The 24193-nt window shown below is 39.1% G+C and overlaps 3 protein-coding genes across 6 annotated transcripts in view; 2 read left to right on the top strand and 1 right to left on the bottom strand.

The window, feature by feature from the left end:
* Positions 1 to 6315, top strand: part of svopa (SV2 related protein a) — a 7994-nt gene extending 1679 nt beyond the window's left edge. Inside the window, exons 1-15 of one of the 2 annotated variants that reach the window (XM_037778726.1) lie at positions 47 to 140; positions 231 to 316; positions 403 to 501; positions 995 to 1066; positions 1271 to 1395; positions 1489 to 1552; positions 1655 to 1780; positions 1881 to 2009; positions 2104 to 2177; positions 2353 to 2429; positions 2797 to 2901; positions 4219 to 4330; positions 4415 to 4496; positions 4635 to 4724; positions 4814 to 6315. In XM_037778726.1, the coding sequence (XP_037634654.1) occupies positions 239 to 316; positions 403 to 501; positions 995 to 1066; positions 1271 to 1395; positions 1489 to 1552; positions 1655 to 1780; positions 1881 to 2009; positions 2104 to 2177; positions 2353 to 2429; positions 2797 to 2901; positions 4219 to 4330; positions 4415 to 4496; positions 4635 to 4724; positions 4814 to 5032 (1452 nt within the window). In that variant the 5' untranslated portion in view covers positions 47 to 140; positions 231 to 238 and the 3' untranslated portion in view covers positions 5033 to 6315. Of the gene's footprint in view, positions 1 to 46; positions 141 to 230; positions 317 to 402; positions 502 to 994; positions 1067 to 1270; positions 1396 to 1488; positions 1553 to 1654; positions 1781 to 1880; positions 2010 to 2103; positions 2178 to 2352; positions 2430 to 2796; positions 2902 to 4218; positions 4331 to 4414; positions 4497 to 4634; positions 4725 to 4813 lie in introns of those variants that run through there. The other variant, XM_037778725.1, reaches the window with a different exon arrangement.
* Positions 6316 to 7062: 747 nt separating this feature from the next.
* LOC119493444 (D-amino-acid oxidase-like) lies at positions 7063 to 18305 on the bottom strand. 3 transcript variants are annotated; one of them, XM_037778729.1, is made up of 12 exons: positions 18024 to 18305; positions 13283 to 13390; positions 10645 to 10840; positions 10448 to 10562; positions 9969 to 10045; positions 9168 to 9233; positions 8533 to 8587; positions 8235 to 8339; positions 8072 to 8154; positions 7749 to 7866; positions 7440 to 7538; positions 7063 to 7355 (listed from the first exon to the last, which is right to left on the bottom strand). In XM_037778729.1, exons 1-12 carry the CDS (start codon positions 18091 to 18093, stop codon positions 7230 to 7232), a joined length of 1218 nt encoding a protein of 405 aa, XP_037634657.1. In that variant the 5' UTR covers positions 18094 to 18305; the 3' UTR covers positions 7063 to 7229. The 3 variants fall into 3 exon arrangements, with proteins under 3 accessions (XP_037634657.1, XP_037634658.1, XP_037634659.1); XM_037778730.1 differs by lacking the exon at positions 18024 to 18305 and adding an exon at positions 15167 to 15366; XM_037778731.1 differs by lacking the exon at positions 18024 to 18305 and having other exon boundaries at positions 13198 to 13310.
* ssh1a (slingshot protein phosphatase 1a) overlaps positions 17971 to 24193 on the top strand; it is a 24804-nt gene continuing 18581 nt past the window's right edge. The window contains exons 1-2 of the mRNA XM_037778722.1: positions 17971 to 18192; positions 22339 to 22376. Of these exons, the coding sequence (XP_037634650.1) occupies positions 18112 to 18192; positions 22339 to 22376 (119 nt within the window). The 5' untranslated portion in view covers positions 17971 to 18111. The remainder of the gene's footprint in view (positions 18193 to 22338; positions 22377 to 24193) is intronic.

The raw sequence follows: 24193 nt of genomic DNA, 5'->3' as shown, positions 1-24193 counted from the left end.
TATTTGCTGTTTCAAGCTTTTGTTTTTACTTTAAAACCATCATCTGAAGCACGTAGAGGTGCGAGGAAACAACAGCTTGTTGGATCACTATGTAAGAAACAACATCAGTACATATCAACACCTAGTGCGCTAAACCTCAGGTATACAACTCAAGTTCCTTGTGGAAGCTCTTCACTGTTCAGAGAAGGTTTGTATCTGCTAATTTTTTTAATATTTTCTCATTCCCTCAGACACATTCATGGTAGAAGATGCCGTGGAGGCCATCGGCTTTGGGACGTTTCAGTGGAAACTCTCCATTCTCACTGGTCTGGCCTGGGTGAGAACTGCTCTATACTAAAAATACACCATCCCATATACTGTGTGTATGTGTGTGCATGTTATAATATATTACATGTCTCTCAGATGGCTGATGCTATGGAGATGATGATCCTCAGCATCTTAGCTCCTCAGCTCCACTGTGAATGGAGGCTGCCCAGCCTCGAGGTGGCCCTGCTTACATCGGTAATGGCTATCTAATGTCTGTAAAGTGCTCTTGCTTGCAGTGCTATGTGACCGTCCTGATAGCTATTGGTTAAGCGCTTAGGGTTTTTTAAGTGCTCGTACTGAGCAATGACAGCCATGTGGGAAACAGTAGGGTGTCTAATGTCATCATTAGATTTGTGTTGCAATGTTATGATTTGAATGACCATCAAAAGCAGATTTACTTTTCTGAGTATCATATAAAACAACAAGCAAACAGAAGATTTTACTAAAAGTGTTGCATAGAGAGGCTTTGAATGATGAGATGTAATTAATACAACTTTAATGAGAAGATAATCAAATAAAAAACACATTCAGTGACTTCCTGAGGCAAACACACCAAAATGAAATGTCTACACTGTGAAAACACGCATGACATTATGTGTGCATAATATCAGCTGTGTGGTGAAATCGTAGTCAAGTGTGCGTTTAAACTGCTGCAATCCCATTAACATCATTTTTTTCATTGATGCAGGCAGTGTTTATTGGGATGATGATCAGCTCATCTCTTTGGGGAAATATATCGGACAGATACGGCAGAAAGACAGTAAGTTCTAATAAAGCCTCTGTTTTTATTTCTGCTTCCTGTAAGACAAACTTGATCTAGTTTATAGATGTTGAATGTTTAGCTTTTGGGTTTTTTCTGAATGAAAGAAAGTGATCAATATCAGACACTCTCTCCTGAAGAGCTTTATCAGATCACCATCATTTATCCAGCCGCTTGTTATGTTTTGATTGTATGCACACACAGGGTCTCAAGATGAGCGTGATGTGGACCATGTTCTATGGCCTGCTGAGTGCATTTGCACCTCTTTATGGCTGGATCCTCGTCCTCCGCGCGCTGGTGGGCTTTGGCATCGGAGGAGCCCCGCAGTCGTGAGTAGCCCTCATTCATTATCTCTCTACAAATGACACTGTAATAATTAATGTGAGTTAGGATTAACTGTGAAGTGTCTCCCTCCTTATAAGGGTGACACTGTATGCTGAGTTTCTGCCTATGAAGTCCAGAGCTACATGCATCTTGCTGATTGAGGTATGGACTACCCTTATCTATCATCCATGGTGCAGACATGACATAACATGCATTGAAATGCTCTCTTTTTCTAGCAGAATTTTATTTAATTTTGCCTTGCAGATATTTTGGGCACTGGGCACCGTGTTTGAGGTCCTGCTAGCGATCCTGGTGATGCCCACTCTGGGCTGGCGTTGGCTGCTTGGCCTTTCCACCATTCCTCTCTTCATCTTCTCTATCCTGTGTTTTGTGAGTATGATGTTATCAGTCTGGAGACCCTTCTGCAATATGTTCAGCAGAACAAATGAAAGCTTTGTCATGTCTGTTTGTTTTGGTGGGGTGGGAGCAGTGGCTACCAGAGAGCGCTCGATACGACGTGCTGACAGGGAACCAGGAGAAAGCTCTGGCCACATTGAAGCGCATCGCCACAGAGAACGGAGCACCCATGCCACTTGGGAAACTTATCGCTGCCAGACAAGTAACAGACAGTTTCTTCAGAGCATCAAATTCTCTGAATATTATTCACGTATGCTCCCAATTATGTTTGTTTATGTCTTGTTTCTTTCAATTAGGAAGAGCGTGGAAAGATCCGAGACTTATTTTCATCAGACTTTCGCTGGACCACAGTTCTGCTGTGGTTTATTTGGTAAATGGAGTGAATGATGATGACGCCCACTCACATCCTGAGTCATTGCTCACTGATTTTTTCTTTTCTTTCTCTCTCCAAACATTATAATCTCCAAGTGCACACACAAATTAATCAGCGCTTTATTTGAAGTTTCTCACCACCATCGTTTCATGCTGTGTCTCTGGCTCCTCAGGTTTGCGAATGCCTTCTCCTACTACGGGCTGGTGCTGCTCACCACAGAGCTGTTTCAGGAGGGAGGTGCATGTGGAAGTGAGTCACTGCTCCAACACCGACAGCTGTCTTCACACACTCAAAGACACACACACACACACATTTTTAATTTGCCACACTAATAAGAGAGACTTTGTAGTTCAGTGACATGTGTGTTGAACCCAGGAAATAAATGTATGGCATGGCAGACATTTGACATGTCTTAGCAGTGAATGCACAGCTGTAACTGATAACATTGACGACGGCTACGATGACACTAATGGAGCAGAGTCATCGTTAATGTAATTAGTTACACCTGTGCTTTTTCCTACTGTGCCAAGTCAAAAGGTCTACACATGTGTACAGTATGTTACAGTGCTCGGTGTGTACTATCTATATATTTCTGTTGTTTTATACCTCCCTCTAGTGTCCAAAGGTAGTCAGAGGGAGCTCCGATGCAACTTGGAGTGTAAATATCTGAACTCTGACGACTACAAAGACCTGTTGTGGACCACCTTGTCTGAATTCCCAGGTAGGTACACATCAGTTAGTTCTCTGTGTCTTAAACTCAGTCAATACATTTGTCTTTATAAAATATGGCAGCACATTTTCCCACTGTACCATAATTACTTTATATTTACTAGATAACTAAACATTGGTACAGAAAAGGTAATTAAAGGTTAAGTAATCTGAAATGATGTGAACGGTGCATCGATTTACAACTGTTTATGTAATCAATAGTAAGTGTCGATGCAGAAAGGTAATTAAGTGGTAATTTTGTAATTTCTTGGTATTAAAAAGGTCATAATGCTAAATGCTATGTAGATATTACACCTGTTACTACATTACTTCAGAGTATTGATAGAACAGCAATAACTTACAAGTAAATCATCATAATAATAATAATGTTAATAGAGCGTTCTCAAGAGGACACTTTGGCAAGGAGTTAATTAAACAATGGGGGGCCCTGCTGGCATGCCAGCTTGCTGACAAAACAAGTCTTGAAATTTGGTACGGACGTAGTTTGGGCAAGTGTCTAACAGTACAACTTTGACATTTTTAGGTTACATGAAAAATCACATCACACTTATAATTTATAGTCAAAATGCTAACATTGTGTTTATTAAATGTTTTCCATATGAAATTTATTTTAGACTGCATATGTGTGCATATCTTTGATATTCAACTTGTTATGAGTTCATAGATACCAAATACTTTATTGACGTCCTTGTAGTTTCTGAGATACAACCATTTTCTTATCATACTATATGTAGTATTTTGGCACATAGGACTACTGTTTTTTCCTAAAATATAAAGGAGTCTGTTGCAAAAGACTCATGTGCCCAAATACTAGATATAGTATGATAAGAAAAACTCACTTTTCAGCCAAACCTTACAGATTTTGAAAATGTTTCACATTTGTGCTTAGGCAAGCCCAGAGAACACTTCCAAACTAGAAAAAACATTAGTTGGGGCGCCCCGGTGGCTCATCTGGTTGAGCGGGCGTCCCATGTGACGGGGCTGAGGCCTTACCGCAGCGGCCCGCGGTTTGGGTCTGACCTGTGGCCCTTTGCTGCGTGTCCTCCACTCTCTCTCCCCCTTTCATGGCTGTCACTGTCTCTATCAAATGGGGGCAAAAGCCAAAAAGATGATCTTTGAAAGAAAAAAATTCATTTGTACGCTCAAATGGGTTAACATTATTAGTTACACCTTTGCTTTTCCTGCAATGTCCTGTCAAAATGTCATTGTAATAAGTAAAACCATACATTCATCCGTGTGATTACTGCACTGTGAAATAGAGAGCAAACCAGCATATAATATTTTACAAACATTTTGAATTGTCACATAGGACTGCTGGTGACACTGTGGGCTATCGATCGACTGGGAAGGAGGAAGACCATGGCACTCTGTTTCTTCGTCTTCTCCATGTGCATCATTCCACTCTATGGCTGTGTTGGGAGGTATAAGGCAGACACTGATGAGAATGTTAAACATGAAATTGTGGATCCACCATTCATCCAGCATTACTGGTTCTTCTGTTGCAGAGCATCCATGACGGTGTTGATATTCATCGCCAGAGCGTTCATCGCAGGAGGATTCCAGGCTGCTTATGTGTACACTCCAGAGGTACGGTATCCAACCAAAGTGCAGTTTTTGCTTGTATTGTGTAAAATGCAAACAGTTACTAGCAGAGCTCAGGTCAATCAATAGCTGGGTAGATGGAGCATCAGGGCAGCCTGCTCAGTATGTTTTTAAACTCTGCAGGTGTATCCGACAGCGACCAGGGCGTTGGGTCTGGGAACGAGCAGTGGCATGGCCAGAGTCGGTGCCCTCATTACACCTTTTGTTGCACAGGTAACACCCTTCTATCAGGTTACTCATTTAAACGCATCACAACACAACAACTCATTTTTGTTCGTTCCTGCATGGGCTTCATCCTGCAGGTGATGTTGGAGTCCTCTGTGTACCTGGCTCTTTCCGTGTACTGCTGCTGCTGTCTACTCGCTGCCATCGCCTCTTGTGCTCTGCCAATTGAGACAACAGGCCGGGGCCTGCAGGAGTCCAGCCAACGCGAGTGGGGCCAGGAGATGGTGGGCCGGGCCTCCTCCCAAAGCTCAGGGGGTAACCCTCCCTCCGGCTCCGGCTCCAGCTCCCAGGGCTGAGGACATGTCGGCTGGAGTACATCTGTGACCACAGTGAGGAAAAGAGGCAAGGAGAGGAAAAAAAAGCTGGGAAAAGCAGCTTTCGGTGTCCATCTCCAGTCCCATCCTACGACTCTTCAGTTTAGGCACCACAGTGGCTTCAGAGAGCCAGGCAGCACAATATTATTTATCATATTACGTAGTCTTCAACCACCATCGCTGTCACTATTTTGCCACTGAAAAACTGCACACGGGGTGACTGGAAAGACCAAATGACCTACGCGAGTGCAAGATTGATAAAATAATTGGTGGACGACACGTGAAACATTCTTGGACAAGTGAGGATTCAAAAACTTCAAGCAAAGTGTTTGAATCCTTCTTTTCTAATGAGAAGCAAAGGAGAATAAAGAGGATAAAAGTGTAAGAGCCTTAAAGCTACCTTGTGTTTGAGAGGCTTCTCTCAACCCTTTGAAAAAGCTGTGTATAAGAGTGCGGGACTTAAATGTGTAGATAAGAAAGAGCACCATCTTGTGCACACAAATTGTCTGTTAGAATACACAAGCTTTATAAAATGTGCATCGCTGGAGAGAGGAACAGTTCAACATCATCAAATCAACTGACCATTAGATTAAATAAAGTCTGGGGCTTAAGATTCACTTCTGTCAAGGAAAGGACCTACTGCCCACAGTAAGTTACTGTGTTAAACCAAACCCTGTGTTAAATATGTTCTTTTCTTTTGTGTTAGTTTTATTTCACACATTTTGTTCATAACAACCTGACAAATCTGCCAATGCCTTCATCAGAGCATAATGACACCAGTGACATCATTCAGTCGACGATATTTCATGATTATAGCACAACTGGAACGAGTCCACAGATCCTGGGCTGCATTTGAAGACAGCATTATGTAAGTTAACATTGAAGTATTAGGAAATCTGAGTATTTTCATCACCCAAAGTAGACTCAACCTAGTTAACATAAGTATCTGGTGTAAGGGTCTATAAATGCTGCGTCTCTCGCTCTACTCAGACTTTGAGGCTGTGCACACATTAGACCTACACATTCATTTAGCAGGATGTTACATTCTGTCTTTCTGTAAATAATGTATCAATACCTGGTTTAGTTGTCGTCTTTGCTTTTGTTTGTAACAAAGGTGATGTGGAGACGGACTTTGCCCGGTCTGAGTGACACACTGAGCAAAGTTTGGTTAAAAAAAAAAAGAGAAAGATTAACTAGTTCAGGTCCAACAAGCCAACTTCTTTACCTGCCAGTGTTTGAGATATAGTGCTGAATTAAGTGTCTGTGTGCACAGATTGTTGTCAATGCACTGGATGTAAATGTGTATAATACAATAGTAAATAATCTTTCAAAAAGAGCAGTGGATTCATGTTATTTATTACTAAACAGTGTGATTTTATCAGCTATAATCATCATCAATAAATTTGTCTACTTTTTCTATATTAACTGACAATATGTTCAAAAATATGTACACTTGATATAGGGCGGCTGTGGCTCAGAGGGTAGAGCAGGTCGTCCACCAAATCGTAAGTTCAGTGGTTCATTCCCTGCTACGGTCACATGTCGAAGTGTCCTTGAGCAAGATACTTAACCCCAAATTGATCCCGAAGCCTGAGTGAATGGGTATTTAGATTAAATCCTGATGAGCAAAGTTGGCACCTTGCATGTCAGCCTCTGCCATCAGTATGAATGAATGGGTGCTGACATGTAATGTAAAGCGCTGACATGTAGTGTACAGCACTTGGAGTGGTTGGAAGACTAGAAAAGCATTATATAAATACAAGTCCATTTAACATATACTTTATATAAAATCTCCTACGGATTTATGTATGATTTTGTTACATATGAATGAGCCATCTGTTAATTAATAATGTATGAGAAAAACAGGAGTGGCTCTTTAAAGTTACATACAAGTTCAAGTTCAAGTTACATACAAGTTCTCCTACGGATTTATGTATGATTTTGTTACATGTGAATGAGCCATCTGTTAATTAATAATGTATGAGAACGACAGGAGTGTCTCCTTTTTAAAGTTACATACATTACATTGTTTTATAGAGATGTAATTATACCAAAGGTATATGATGCTGAATATCTGTTTGCTTTGAATGTTAGTTATAGATAGCTCGTGCAGTATGGGATACAAGGCACTGACGTTGAAATTCAAAGTGCACCTATCAGTACACTGACGGACACAAATTTACAAGCGAGCTTTTGGACCTTTGCCTTTTTGTTCCACGATCTGACCGAAGAGCCTCGCCACCTCCTGGGAGCAGCCTCGGTGAATGGTGAGTCCGAAACCTCCGTGGCCGTAGTTGTGTATCACCTGAATGAGAGCCACCATACTTTAGAAGTTGAATGACACCAACATTCCCATTAATAATTCCAATGTTGAGCTGTTAAAGTTTACCTCGACTGTGGTTGCACCAGCCTGTATGGTCTCCCTCTCCAGTCGGACTTTGCTGCGAACAGGCCTGAGGCCGGCCCAGTCCTCTACGATCCTGGCATGCTGAAGTTAGTAACAACAAAACATCATCTTTCTCAAGCTTGACATTTTGCAGAAAAATAATGTTTCATCAAAAACATGTTTGAGGGCTGAATTACAGAATAAGTATACTAAATATATCACATGTTAAATACTTTAGCACTACAGAAGACTCACTGTAAATCATTTATTACAGTCGACACAGGAAGTCTTTTTATGGGTTTATCACCTCACCTTGAGTGAAGGCTCGAGCTGGCAAGCTTCTTCCCAGATTTTCTTATGGTCAGTGGAGTTGTTCTGTTCGCTCCAGTTTCCTAACTGGAAAATCCCACCAACTGTCACCAGACGACTCCTGCAGACACAGAAAAACAACTTTCCGTCTAAAAATAACACTGCAATATCAAATTACACAACACCATGTGGTCGACACAGTACAACCACTGTAATTTTTGCTGGCAACATGCATTGTGTGTATGATACTGTAAAGCCACAGTACTCCTATTCCTCACTATAAACACTACAGGAGAACTTTGTTCCTAAAGTGTCACTAGCACTACCCTGGAATGATGTATGGTGAATTGTAGATTCCAGCTGCAATATTGTGGGTAAGAACCCAATGCTTCAGCCACGGAGCATCCACCTGAAAAACAGAGGAATAACAAGGTTCAACCACTATTTCCATGGTGCCTTTACAGCTGGTTATAAACCGTTCACTCTCACCTTCACTATCTGGCCACGGCCTGGTTTGAGCTCAGGGTCCGGCTGGAGCTCGCCTGATCTCATCCCAGAGCAGTTTATTACCACGTCTGCCCCAGTTTCTGCCAGCTAAATACGGGAAGCATGATAAGAGAAAACAAATAGTGATAACATTGTGTGAGGCTTTCTGGAGGTAAGTAGGAAAATACAACATTCTGGCTGTTATGATTATACAGACTAGATATAAAAATGTATATAAAATAAAACATAATAATATATAACAAAACATATGCAACTATAATATTACAAAGTCTCTACTAACCTCCTTGAAGGATTTTATTTTCCTGTGATAAAATTTCACACCCCTTTTTTGCAACCTGAGAATAACAAAACCAGATGTATATTATTAAGAAAGGACTCCTGAAAAATACACTTTTTGACTTCTGTTAAACTGAAACCACTCAAGATATCCTAAACAACATATGAGGACATCACTCATTCATTACACAGCGTATAGGGATTTGTATGTTGAGGACAATAATCAGGTCATTCCCATCTTGCAGCTGTTTGAATTTGCCTTTTTCCCAGCCTGCAGCGCTCAGTTAGTGACCACTGATTGTACACTACTTTTTACTGTGCACTGTGGGATCATTTTAGGTTACAATATGGGTATATATATCAGATAACAAATGGTAAACACAGTAAATAGTAAACCATTTTAGCCAGACAGACAGACTAGCTCAACTGAAACCATGTATTGTACATGTAAGATAAGATAAAACTTTATTGATCCCCAAGGAGAAAGTTAGGAACAGAGAGTGATAAGGTTGCTTCCTTTCATCATTTTATTGTATAATAAATGATGTCGCAAATCAGTGCTTACACCTATTTATCTATTAACTGGGTTTGACTCAGGACTTGTTAAGGTCTGGTATAAGAAAAAAGAAAATCACTCACCAATCCATCAGCCAAGGTAAATATGTTTTACCTTCCACCATGAGAGCAGTGTTGAACCACCCATGCCTGGAGATATTAGAAAAGACACACACATATTATGATACATTTTTGTATCTTTTATTGGGAACCATGGAATACATTTTTTAGTAAGAAAAAAACAATTAGTTTATTTCAGAAATCTTTAGTATAATTTCTTTCTTTCTTTCTCTTTATTACCGGAAATGTTGTACATGTCTATATAATTTTATTATTTATGTTTTTCTTTTGGTTTTGTGTTATAGGAAGATGTCTTATAAGGAATAATGTACAGCGAGCCGGTCATTGTTGTGAAATAAACCCTGACAGGGCGTTAATAAACAGCATTATTACACAGCTTTGTCGAATACTCGATTCTGATTGGTCAATCACGGCATTCTACGGTCTGTTATTTCTTTATAACAGACGGTTGCTACGGGCGCAGTTCTGATGTTGGACTCTGGCGGACCGTTTTTGTGTCAAATTATTGATTTCTTATGTAAGTGGCTGTGTAATAAGCGGGATAATGTACAGCTAGCGGGTCATTGTTGTGAAAGAATCCCCTTCAGGGCCATGCAAGACCCCGACGCGAAAGCAGGTTTTATTTCACAACAATGATCGTCTCACTGTACATTATCCCTTACAAGTCTTGTAATCCCATGTAGGAAGGGTCCAATGTCTGGCATGACATAGTTACAGAAACTAACTAACTAAATAACTATGTGCGGCTCTACTTTATGGTCTTTCAGTGTTTTGCTTTCATGGCAGTTTCAGACAGAAACCTACTTGTATCCGGGGAACAGCTGCAGTTCTCGCTGTGTGAGCTGTCTGAAGCCCAGGACAATATCTTTAAATGAGGGATCCTGCAATCAAAAACAAGTCAGCATCACATCATTTATGTCCTAATCATGTGCTGGCTGTGTTAGTTTGCTGTCACACAATAAAGAGTCCCAATTAACCCCTGAGTCGGAGTTTAAACCCAATCCTTAGTGAGGCCTCTCTGTTATTGTTTTCCAACCACTGCAGCCAGGCATCCATCTTCGTGTTAGTGAACAAAGCTCTTCTTTCAGTCAGGCTGAATACTCATGGACTGTGTTTATGGTTGATATTGCACTGGTGTGTGATACATTTATGAAGTTATAGTTATATGAGGTTACTGCAGTGCCTTTGCTCTTGGTTGTAAAAGGCTTCTGAAACAAGGTCAAATCTTATCTTTGAGGCCAGATTGACCGTGCGTTCTCCAAGAACAAAGCAGCGCTACTCACTGGGGCTGGTTCATTGCAGACGTTGTAGCCAGACTGAAGGAATATACCCATCTGTATGGACTCTGGTGAACGGAGGTGGCTCAGCAAGTAGTCAAATGTCTCTTTATTCCATTTTCTAAATGTGAGGACAAATACAGCATTATAATTTTTGCAGATAAAGTGGGAAATCAAAAGAGAGTGGAGGTGACTGCACTTACGTCTCCTGGACGTTGCCCTTATCGTAGAGGTATGGCTGCCAGAAGCCAGCAGCTCCATCACTAGTGGTCAGGGGTGTGAAACGGTCTGCATACACCTCGATGGTCAGTGGGCTGACGATGGAGTGATACTGTTCATAGATGCTCTGAGCTGTTGACAGGCCGATGACTCCGGCTCCAATCACTGCCACCCGCATGTCTGGATTAACATGAGACACACACAACACCAGACAGGTTAGGTGTGGAAGCACACACCCACAAAGGCATCCTCTGTATATAAACAGACCAACATCTTCCTCTCTATTGTATTGTATTGTATTGTAATACACTAGATAGGTTATGTTTGGATTAGGCTGTCAAAGTTAACGCAATAAGAACTCGTTCACGCAAATTCGTTTCAACGCCACTAATTTCTTTAACACATTAACACAACTTGTGATTTTTAGGTTGTAGCGGGCTCAGTTTTAGAGTGAAGATACTGGCATCATATGAAACTAGAAAACCTAAGGAATCCATTGGTACCAACCATATCATACTAACTAGCATGTTGCGAAGGAAGCTCAATAACGCTCAAAAATGTACACTGAATTTTCACGAGGAAAAACTGCCGAAGCCATTTTCAAAGGCCTTGACCTCTGACCTCAATATATGTAAATGTAAATGGGTTCCATGGGTACCCACGAATCTCCCCTTTAAAGACATGCCCACTTTAAAATAGAGTATTCTCCTGTTGGTATTGACTCTTGTTTTGAGCTCCAGCTGCTGCCAATCAGGTCTGGCCTGTTGGGTGCTGCGCCCTACTATAGTGATCATTTGGTGTCTGTTACAAGCATCGGCATGCCATGTTGATCTAATCTGGATAAGGCATGTGCGATATGGCAAGTTAAATTGTGGTTGAGGAATGGAACGCCATCCCACAGCAACGTGTGACCAGGTTGGTGATCAGCATGAGGAGGAGGTGCCAGGCTGTTGTGGCTGCGTATGGATCTTCCACCGCTACTGAGGCTCCTGACGGTGTATTAAATTAATAAAGTGTAAAATAGCCTTTATGTCTTGTTTGTTCCTTGTTACTGATAGAGAGTTCAATCATCCAATCCACCAAACAACTCAAAACAAGAGTCAGTACTTACAGGAGAATACACTGTTTACCATTGGCAGAGCGTTTTGGCAAATTTTACTTGGGCGCTACCCACATAATCAGCTGTGCTGCTCATCCCACAAATGCATGATCCTTACAAGTTGGACATCATTGTGAAGTTAAATAAACAGGCTTTCCAATGATGTAAAATGCAATGCTAATTAGCATTGAAACAACAGAAATAATCCACTAAACACAAATTACAAACTTTTTTTTCTCCGAGTTTATATACATACATTTGCATAAAGCAAGCATATTTGCCCACTCCCATGTTGCTAAGAGTATTAAATACCTGACAAATCTCCCTTTAAGGTACATTTTGAACAGAGTAAAAAATTTGCAATTAATCATTTACAGTCATGCGATTAATCACGATTAAATATTTGAATCGATTGACAGCTGTAGTTTGGATAGAAGATTAGGAAATTACTATTCTGTTATTATTTCTACATCATTAAACAATGCATTATTTCAAAATGTATTATTACTATTATTATTATTAGTAGTAGTAGTAGTAGTAGGAGGAGCATAGTACAGATAATGATAATAATGCATACAGTGCACTTTAGACTAAGCTGCTGGAGTTACCCTGCACTATATTCATTTTTAACAGTCTCTTCTGCACTATATTCACTTTATTAATAGTCCTGTATCACAGCTGTTACCCTGCACTATATTCACTTTATTAATAGTCCTGTATCACAGCTGTTACCCTGCACTATATTCACTTTATTAATAGTCGTGTATCACAGCTGTTACCCTGCACTATATTCACTTTATTAATAGTCGTGTATCACAGCTGTTACCCTGCACTATATTCACTTTATTAATAGTCGTGTATCACAGCTGTTACCCTGCACTATATTCACTTTATTAATAGTCCTGTATCACAGCTGTTACCCTGCACTATATACAGTTTTAACAGTTTTCTTCATCTCCTTGTATTTTTATATCTGGTATATTTTTTTGTACTTTGCACTACTAACTTTTTTACTGCCTTTTTACTAACATGTTTTGCACTATGGAACTGTGATGCTGGAAACTTGAATTTCCCTCAGGATCAATAAAGTTACTATCTATCTATCTATCTATCTATATATATATATATATTTATCTATCTATCTAGATCTATTGAGTAGAAAAAGTTAGAAGCCTTGAAAATAGTCTAGAAATACTGTTTGGACAACTCAGATAGAAACTCTAACAGAGTTGGCCAAATCCTGAACCACATCAGAGTAAAACATTCAGAAACTGCAGCTATAAATAGGAGAGTGTGTAACGGAGCGGACATGTCGGATAAATAAAGGCTCCATCATAGTTTACTCGCTGAGGTGGAAAAGGCTGCACAACAGAACAGATCGGATGCAGATATGTATAACAACTGAACCTGTGTGATTTCCATAAAAGTTTTGCTTTACCTTCTTCAGACTAGTTTTCAGCCACCACCACTGCAGGACTTGTTAACGTCTGATCCACAACTCCTCAGACTCAACTTCAACTCACCCTCTGGTCCAGCTGTCACATGACGGAGGGGCGGAGACTGCAGCCTCCCAGCAGCAGCACGTAGCATCATCCTCATCCTCCTCATCATCATCATCATGGGAGTAGCATCTGTGATTCAAAGCTCAACTATCAGTGCCTCCTTTACACTGTGTATTCGTGGACATGCATGTATTCACACATTGTTTTCTGCGAGCTGTCATGTGAATGTAAATGGCCTATACCTGTTTATATCATGGAGGGAGCTCTGGGTGGATTGTAGGCCTATGGGTTCAAATGTATTATATTTTTCAAACTATTTGAACATGTTAGGCCTATAGCTGTTGCCATGCATGGAGGAACACATTCAGGACATTTCCCCACATGCATATTGCTCTATGCATAGGCCTACTATATTGTTACAACTTGGTCAGACAAAAATAAAATACAGTAAGTAATTATTGTAATCATTAATAATATTACCCGTTATATAAAAACTAAAAATATTAAATTTAAAACATTAATGCAAGACATAGAAGCAGAGTCAATCGGGAGCTGTCTGTGTTTCTGAATATTTTCACTTTAGCGTTGGCTTCACTTGATTTTAATGTGTTTTGTATGGTAATTATGCTATGTTTTTATTTTGCATTTGTTTTATGTTGTGGCGTCTGAAACTTGAATGTATGTTTAAATGCTGCTGTCTTGGCCAGGTCTCTCTTGCAAAAGAGAATCTTAATGTCAATGAGTACTACCTGGTTAAATAAAGGTTAAATGAAGAATATATATGAAATATAAATGTATTATCAATATGGCTGCCATGAAAACTGCCACAGTTCTCAGTGTAATAATATCCTCTTGTTATACCACTGCACCTCTTCATTCTCCCCACATATATGAAGCACTTACAAACCACAACCACACAGGCGTTACTGATATCATGAATGAATCCTTGAGTGCTCCAGTGCTGTTTAATGTCCATGCTGGCTCCTCTCATAAGACCCTCTTCATGTCCTCTCCAAGCAGGGAAGATCACACAACAGAGAGTTACTAATTATATTAATGTAGCCTGTGGAAATTAATGCCACACAGGACACAATTACTTCGGGGTTCTAGTAGTTTCAGTTTTATTGTTAACCATAATTTTAAAGGACCCATATCATGCTCATTTTCAGGTTCATACTTCTATTTTGTGTTTCTACTAGAACATGTTTACATGCTGTAATGTTCAAAAAACACATTATTTTCCTCATACTGTCAGCCTGAATATGCCTGTATTTACCCTCTGTCTGAAACGCTCCGTTTTAGCGCATTTTGACGGAATTGCACCAGAATTGCATTGCTAGGCAACAGCTTGGGTCCATGTGTACTTCCTGTCAGCTGATGACATTCACATACACTGCAGCTAGGAATAAACTGGGACACCTTTAGAATGTTTACGTTTAAAATTGTGTAAAGGGTCTAAATATTGTATATTTGTGACATCACGAATGAGCAGAAATCCTGACAGCTTGTTTCAAATGCAGAGTTCCTGAATACGGGCTGTGTGTATTTCCCTGTGGATTGAGTGTTTCGATACTTTCACAGTATTTATATAGGACTTAAGCCTGCTTTATAATAAAAAAAACATGAAAATCTCACTTTTTTATAATATGGGACCTTTACGCATTATTAACAGAGTGCAGAATCTTTATGAATTGTCTTAGTTAACTGTACATGTGCTTTTACAGTTCCAGTTATAGCCTTTACAGAAAATGGCTTCAAATAAAGACACAAAATACACAAAATACGGCAGTGGGCTATGGCTATCAATAGAAAACAGAAACAAAACCTGTTACATACATAGGTAACAACCATAAACCCACCATATAATCTGGAAATGTACAATAGATATGTACAAAGGACACTTACATTTCAACACGTTTCATAAAGCCCATGTGGAACTGCCTGGAGACTACACCATCGTATACACTGTCTTTGCCTTCAAACAAAGATAACAAATAATGTAAAACCTGTACTCTTTCACCATTTAACGAGGTACAATTACAGACTGTGCTGTTTTTAAGCAGACACAACTGTCCACCATGTGATGTGAATCTCGCGGGTTGTTTCAGGAAGAGGGACCATGATGCACTTGGCGGAGTAGCACTATTATTACTCCACGCTGCCATCCTGTGACCAAAGTACACACCTGCCTGTGTGGCAGTGTAATTCACATCTCACTGACTTAACAATGTTACTTGCATAAGAAAAAAAACAACAAATAACATTTAACTTTAAAGACATTTTGGAACTATAACACCTCTAAGTGGAAAAATACATTTGAATTAATTTACTGTTACCTGTGATAATGGACAATTAACCTCTATCTGAGCAGGAGCGGAGCCAGATGTTGCAGACATTTGGGGCTCAGCCCAAACATATAGGGGGGGCCGGGGGCATGCTCTGATAGGGAGATTTTTTCCCCCTATTTACGGCAGCTATATGCACTATTTTCAAGATTCAAGATTCAAGCCCTTTCTTGTCATTGTGTTGTACAACGAAATTAGATTGTGACAATCCCATAGGTGCTAATGAAAAGATAATACAATAAAAAAAGAGATAAACAATATAAATATAAAAAAACATAAAAGATAATACAAAATAAAATATAAAAATACAATATGTATATTGATGAGATGACAGTTTTGCCAGATTACAGTTTTGCCAGATTATTGCACTGTCCGTCAGATAATTATATAATTATTGCACAGCATCAGATAATTATTGCACAGAGTGATCAGCATATGTTATTGCACATATCCGTAACAGTAGATTTACATTGCGCGTGTTCAACTCAGACAGAGGAAATGTCAGAGTTCAGGAGGTTTATGGCAGTTGGGAAAAAGATGTTTTTAAGTCTATTTTTCAAGCCATTTGAGATCATAGAATGCCTTAAAAATATGAACATCATTTGGGAAAGACATGATAGTTTTTACCAAATGATGAAAATGATTGCCAAGGGGGGAAAAATCATCCTGTAGAGCCTACATCCTATTTTGTTTCTTTTTGTTCTCCAACTGTCTTCCTCATTCTTGAAACCATTACACAACAAATGTTAAGGATGACCAATTTTCACTACTCCCACCACCAACATTGACATACATGTAATGTTACTATCTTTACATAACATAGATAGAGTAGGAATTTGTTAACAGCAATACTAATCTTGAAACCTATATTTTTGTTATGCTATGCTGGAGTAGAGTTCACAGAATAAATGTTAAACTGACAAATCTGCTACATTGGAATGGATATGCCATAATAATCTAGGCTGCTCTAATTTTAAATCAAGGATCCCCAACAATGTCAAGTAAATGTGTTCTTCAATACTCAATTGAATATAAGGCCAACAGAATAACATTTATTCAATTAGGCCTTTATCTGATGTATTTGGGGAATTTCATAGTAGTAGTGGTCGTAGTAGTAGTAGTAGTAGTAGTAGTAGCATAGAACAACCCCCCATGACAATATTAGGGTGGACCTATAGATGGCGATATTTCCTCAGTGATGGAACTTTTGCTCCATCGGCTCCAGTCAGAGAGACTGGACCCAATGGGGATAAATGACACAAAGTTGAAGGTGTTTTAAAAACCTAAGAGTTTCAGGGCTTTTGAGAAAAGATTTGGGGCTGGCTATTATTATTATTTGTAGTGGCCATTTGTCGCAAAAATCAAGATCAAACTTAAATCAAAGGGCCACTGATGCACCATAGGTATGTGGTTTATGCGAGCAAAAGAATCCATTGTCCATGCAAAATGTATGTGTTTCTGATGTTTTATTTATCCCAGTTTATTTATCCTCAAAAGCCCACTCAGGTGCATGCTGGTCCTATACCTACCTACCTACCTACCTACATACCTATATAACCACAGGTGCCCACAATTTTACCAAATTCATATATAAAAGAAAACAAAATACAAATTACACAAAAAAAACTAAATATAGGGTACAAAACAAGAAAATAATAAAACTAAACAAAGCAAAAGAAAACACAAAAAAGTAAATAAAGTAAACATCTAGAATAATAAATCCAACAATGCTACTTATTATTAGTAAAACAACAACTAAATACTAGCAACAAATAAATAGCTCCATTATTATTATAATTATTATTATTATTCATATTAAGTTTAATATTATTATTATATTATTTTTATTATTATTATTATTATTATTATTATTATTATTATTAATAATAATAATAATAATAATAATAATAATAATAGTGGAGCTATAATAATAATTATTATTATTATTATTATATTTTAATTATTATTATTATTATTATTATTATAATTGGCTTACTTTTCTGCTTGCCACTGCCTTCTGTTAAATCAAATGTGGGGTTATTCATATATTGCAGTGCTCTGTAACAGCATTTTAAAATATCTCTATTCTGTTTTATTCCATTGTAATAAACTTATTTTTCTTCTATAGGTCTATACAATCTTATTTTATTTTGTTAAATCCTGTTTCTTTTATATATATATTGTCTAAATGGCATTTTCAGTCTTATATAAAGCACTTTGAATAGCCTTATTATTGTATTTTTTTATAGTGATTATTATTATTTTATTACTATATAGTAACAAGTTTGCATGGTGATGTCCGGGGCCTTGAAGGCAGCACTTCCTGCAGACAGACAGCCAGCCCAGCCTGCTGCAGGAGAACACGGCTCCTCTCTCTCTCCCTCCATCCATCCGTCCATCCATCACTTTGTATGTACCGTTAGCACCACCAGCAGCAGCAGCAGCTAGCAGCAGCTCACCAGGGCCCAGCGGCGCCGGCCGGTGCATCCACAGCTTCCTCCAGCCATGGCGTTGGTCACTCTGCAGCGGTCCCCAACACCCAGCGCCGCGTCCACCGCCAGCACAGCGACCACGACCGCGGGGGAGGTCAGTCAGTTTGGTTTCCCCGGGGTGGAACAGAAAACGATGCTGAGGATGTGGATGAGGATGTGGGAGATGTTGCCGGGGAGACAGGCCCGCTGATTGAAGCTAGCTACGTTAGCACCGTTAGTCAAGGCCTATTGAAGGAGGCTTGGACACACGTCATAGCTTTTTGGGTATTACGCATGCGCAGTAGAATCTGGTCTGAAATTGAGCCAATCGCACCGTAGCTTCTGTTACACTGCGCATGCGCAATACCCCACATCTCAAGACTAGTCACCCAGCCTCATTTTATAGGCCTTGACTAGCGGCTTCGTTACTGTTAGCTAACGGTAGCTAGCTTTACTGTTAATCTGATATTGCCGGTCACCACTTAAACCAATAAGGCCTGTACAGTTCTCATTTTTAAATACAATTAAATCATAATAAAAAAAACACCTGTTAGCTAAATGTGGTGTTAACTTGAAAGAGGGGGCTGAGCTTGTCAAGTGCCTTATGAATGTATTAAGCTGTAGCTAACGCTAGCTAGCTGGGGATGATGTGAGTGGCTGACATTGACATTAATACAGCTTTATAACTGTGTATGTCTGCACAGCAATAACAGGGCACTTCATGGTGCCTCTGCAGTCCAAAAACATGCTAAATTCACATTAATGTACTCATATTAAATGTGAGATTTTTATGTTTTTAGTCTGGTGGCTTGGTTGGGCTACAGTTTCTTTTTCAAATTAGAGGAAGTCAGTTACACTGAATATGTCTGTGTCAATTCCCACTGTGCTGTCCTGTTGGTGTACAGGGAAGTATGAGATTTACAGTCTGGTAAAAACAGCCATAAGACTAAACTTTAAGGTTTGCTTACATATCTCTATCTCAGTAGAGAGTCACAGTTTGAGCAGTTAGTTTTATGGAAACTTACAGCAAAGGAAAAAAGTGATTGCTCTCCCCTCAAAACTATAATCATGCAAAGATAACTTCCTTTGCTACTTTCAAGTGCAAGTATTTTCTCTTCACTGCCATTTGAGGGCGCTAACAACCAGCTATAAAACAGGAAAGCTCACCTTATCCTGCTCTGTATGACCAAACCAGAGGAAACAGACATGACATGTGTTATAATATCAGTAATATGTAATGTGATATATGATGGCAAGTTAAGGGCTTTATAAATAAATAGAAACCAGTACCTGTCACATCTTGCTGTTAGAGAGGCCCAGTGTAATGTAATGTAATGTAACTGCATATAAGGCCTGTGTTAATCCATACAGACACTGCATAGATGGTGTACAGAGTTGAATAGTTGAATTTAAGTTTTGCTTGTTTTATTTATTAAAATTTTCATTTAACTTTATAAGAACCTGGGAGCTCCCTGCCCTTTTATTTTAAGATAATATTGAAAAGTTCTCTTTTAATTAAACATATGCTTTAAGGCATTTCAACAAAGTTTTGTGTTATTCCCATTTTTGAAACCAAGATTTAAATTTGTACTGAAAATGTATGTCGGTTCAAAATATCGGTTATCGGTCTCCTTGACTACTAATAATCAGTATCGGTATCGGTCCTAAAAAACCCATATCGGTCGATCCCTAATCTATATAGCTGGGTGTATTTACATCCATCAATGTTTGAGCTGGAGATGACAACATTATTTTTCCACAGTATGTTCGAAACCGTGCAACACCTTAAATGTCATACATGGTTGTTACTCATTTTAAATACATTGCTCTATATAAAGGAGTTAGTTTTGTTGGTTTGACTGGGATTCATCTGTGTACCTCAGTGTCTTGCTGGAGCGATTGGTGTAGTCCAGCAGCGTGGTGAGGTGTGACAGATAAAGCTGGCTGGAAGCTGCTGCAGCTATGATGTCATCTACTCGTGAGCGGGGTGGGTGGGGTGGTGGAGTACTACTGTATGAGGCAGTTAATGCGTGAGATTATTTCACCTAATACACAATAATGGAAAGCTAGTCATGCAGTGTTACATGCTCCTCTCGCAGAATGATTTTCTTCCATCGAATGGTGCTAATTTTTCTGCGTGCCATTGCATTTATCTTTTTTTTCTGCTGAGTATACTTGACTTGCTGCAGATGTACATCCGTGGCTATAGACTTTCCCTGACAGTGGCTAGTTTCAGTTCACTGTTCCTAAATGACAGACCTGAATGAGTCCAATTTTGGTCAAAGTAACTTGTGAATTTGAACACATAAACTGTTCCATTTTGTGGTTTTAAAGGTCAAGTTTGTAGGATTTAGGGGGATCTATTAGCAGAAGAGGAATATGGTATTCATAACTATGTTTTCATTAGTGTATAATCACCTGAAACTAAGAATCGTTGTGTTTTTGTTAGCTTGGAATGAGCCCTTCATATGTACATAGGGAGTGGGTCCTCTTCACAGAGTCCGCCATGTTGCTCTGCCATGTTTCTACAGTAGCCCAGAACGGACAAACCCAACACTAGCTCTAGAGAGAGACTTTCACGTTTTTACGTTACCTGAAGGCCACCGTAGTTTTCCGAAACACTTGGGAGGAAGGGGTGAGCGGAGGGATATTCAGCTGGTTGCAATCTGCATCCTCACAGCTAGATGGCAGTAAATCCAACACAGTGGTCCTTTTAAGTATTTTTAATTTATCATGAAAAAATTCCACCACTTTGTAATTAAACACAAATGTAGATTATCTCAAACTTGGTCAAAGGGGACTTGGTGAGTTTTAGAAAATCCTAATCATGATTAATCAGACATGGATTGGGTATAATCTGCTGTGTTTGGGTGCTAAACCACCAGACACAGCGAACCTCTTAACATGCTCCTGCATTCTCCGTCCTCCCTCATCCTCCCCAACAGTTATTCTGTCAATAGATTGGTGCAAGGATGACATATTTTTGTACGCCAACACGGAATTTAGAATCACACGGGTTCCCTCGATAAAACGCCAATGGGATTTTTCTATTGGATCTTGGATTATTGCAAAAAAATAAACTCTGTGGCAAACAAACGTTTATGATAATTTCACGTTTTGTTCCGTAAAATAATCTCCACAAATGATCACCACTTCTATGATTTTTGAAGTGTGAATACAATCACCTTAAGTAAAAAGCATACGTTAGGCTTTAAACTAACTACACCACGGTCGTATGAGTGCGAGTATTCACAATGAGTGGGATGTTACCTGACGTATTTTACATTGTAGAATAAAACTCTCTTAGGCTTGTGTTAACCACAGACCTTATTAAAGGCATTTAACTAAAAACCCATTGACTTTGAGACGAGGGAACTGGAAGAGCTAAAATGCTAACTGATTTCCAGGTTTTAGGACTCATTCCTGCAACACTCTATATGCCCTAAATCATATTAAATGCAATATGTTTTCTTCGTGCAAAAAAAGGCAGGTTTGTGACCAACCTGAATCAATGCTTTTCACTTTGATTACTGCAGTGTGTGCAGGCTGGTCAGCTGATCTTTACACAGCTTTGCTCATCAACCTCCATTATACCCTCACCATGTAAATTGCTTGTCATGTAATTTGTTGCACACCATGCTTTCCTCTCTACTGCCATATTAGTTTTCGTATGCTCATTTCTTATGTTGAGCGTCCTACGAGCTCCTCCAGGTGGTGTGGATGCTATTAAATGCATATAACACACACCTGCATTTGCAGTGACTTCACTGGTACAGTATTTGCTCGCAGCACCGTATTTGACAGCAGTCTGAGAACAGAAGACAGGATTGACTTTGACTGGAGTGTACTGCTGCCAGACTTAGTTTTTTCTGCTCCCTTTGATGCTGAAGTCAAACTATACTCTTCTGTGTCTACAATTGCTGTGTGATAAAACATTAGTGAGCCCATTTTCATTACATGGAGCAGTTCACTTCTCTGATGGTGGGGATTAGGTTTACACTTGAGGTTTTATATCGCTGTTATAACACAAATGTACAGTTTTCTCAGATCATTTAATGACATGAGTGTTGGTATCTGCCACAAAAAGTATACCAACATTGAGATTTAGTACTTGTACTTTATGAACACACCGTATGTAAAGCGTTTCAGTTGTGAGTTAACTTATCAATTTCATATATCAAAGTTTATGATTGGTAAAATATAAACAATTGCCAAATGGGTTCAATGTGATATTAAAATATTTCCCTTATCTGTATTGCAGGATTTTGGGAGTGAAGATGAACGGCGAGTAAATCAGAGGTAAGTTTACTCTAAGTTTAGTTTGGCCCTTCTGTTGCACGGTACGTAGCAAAACAGGTCAGATTTTACACGCAGGTGTTGTTGACTGATTGGCTGCATCTGAGTCATTTGGTGAAATCTGGAGTGGCGGCAGACTAGCTGGCAGCAACAAATGAGGACAACTAAGCATCAGTGTGATAAAACACCTGTCTGTTTGTCTGTCTGTCTTGTTAGCAGAGTCATCAATTCCTAATAGCCAACAGTAAAACCATGTTATTCACAGTAGTCTCTCAAGTAATATGTTGACAGACATGTCTGTATTTTTTTATCAGCACTTGAACTTGTTCTTAAACTGTGCATAATCAGTTGAGTCACTTGGCTTTTCCACAGCTTTTCTTTTATTTAGAGTGCTTGTGCTGCATTGGATTGATAGAGAGCTGATTATGGTTTTGGTACTTACTGAGTAAAAAACACTAAATATTTGCTGATTAGAGTTTCAAAAGTGAACATTTAGCACTTCTCAACTCTGTGTCCTCCAGTCAAATTAATACATTACATTTTTTGTCTCCCAACAAAAGATGAAATGTTGCACTATGCCGTGGCCCATGTAATTAAACTCTGGTGAAAAGAAATTATAAAGCAGCACCAGAGTGTTCACGCAATAAACCATTTTCACCCTGCAGGTTCTGGCAAGATAGCTATTGTTTCACTGGTAAAGACACATTGTGAATCAAATCAGTCACAATATTTTCTTACTCCTCTACCAGCTGTGTTCAAGTATGTAACTATTTACCATGACTATATCCAGTCAGTGCACGACAGCCCTTGATGTTGCATTCAACAGTTTTTCAGTCAAACTGTTTTTTTTTTTTTTATGTATGTTCCCAATAGTGAGACAAGATCAAAAATACACTAAGAGAAGAACTAACTTTAGATGATGGAAACAGTTGCAGCCCTAGTCCAGTATGTACTGTATGGGTTTGTCCGTTTTCTGTCAGAAGCTGTATCAGAGTCTCTGGGGGGGTTACAAGATCTTTTTCAAATTGAAAGAACTGTCAATTTGGCTTTGTACTTTTATCATGTAACGTAATGTATTAACAGCGGTATAAATGTATGTTTTGTGCAGTAATATGTTCACCAAGCTAAATGTTATTTTTAGTTTTCTGCAGATTAAGATGTTTCTTTCTGGATGTTATCTTCCAATAAGCATCCATAATTACTTATCAGTTATTATAACTTAGATTAACCCTCTGAAATGCAATGACTGTGTGGAACGACTGTTGTAAAGCACCAACAAGTCTGTTAAAACTGAATGTTCTGTTCTTGGATATTTGGCTTTGGAAACATGCTTGGCTAGAATGGAGCTGAAATGTTCTGCATGAATTTGATAGCGAGTATCTTATTGTAACATGACTACAGTGAAATTGTTTACTGGAGAGATTTAATTTCAGATCAGAGCAGAGCAATACAATAGCCTTTGTAATAGCCTGCGTGTCTTTTAATATCGACTTGTCAAGATGGTGACAATGATGACAAAGTAGGTCTGTGAACGTGCAGTCTTGTTATGAATTCGTGATTTGCTTTTGTGAGATTTGTGATTTTTCACATCTCTATTGCGGAAAACTTCACTCGAGTAATCTGTGAACTGGAGGAATTTTTGAATCAGCAGAATACTTGAAACCCTAAAGATAAGCAGATGCGTCATTCTTAGAGGTTGTTTTCTTTTAAGTTATGCAACAACCTTCGCGATATCCCGAAGCACTGCATGTGTGTGAGAGTGATCTATGCATGATGCGAGCCCGGTCTTGCCTCAGGATTGCCTCAAGGGGCTGGTAGGC

Source organism: Sebastes umbrosus, chromosome 8, assembly GCF_015220745.1.
Source record: "Sebastes umbrosus isolate fSebUmb1 chromosome 8, fSebUmb1.pri, whole genome shotgun sequence".
Taxonomy (NCBI): Eukaryota; Metazoa; Chordata; class Actinopteri; order Perciformes; family Sebastidae; genus Sebastes; species Sebastes umbrosus.
The sequence above is the reverse complement of the archived record's forward strand: the minus strand, read 5'-3'. Positions and strand labels throughout refer to the sequence as shown.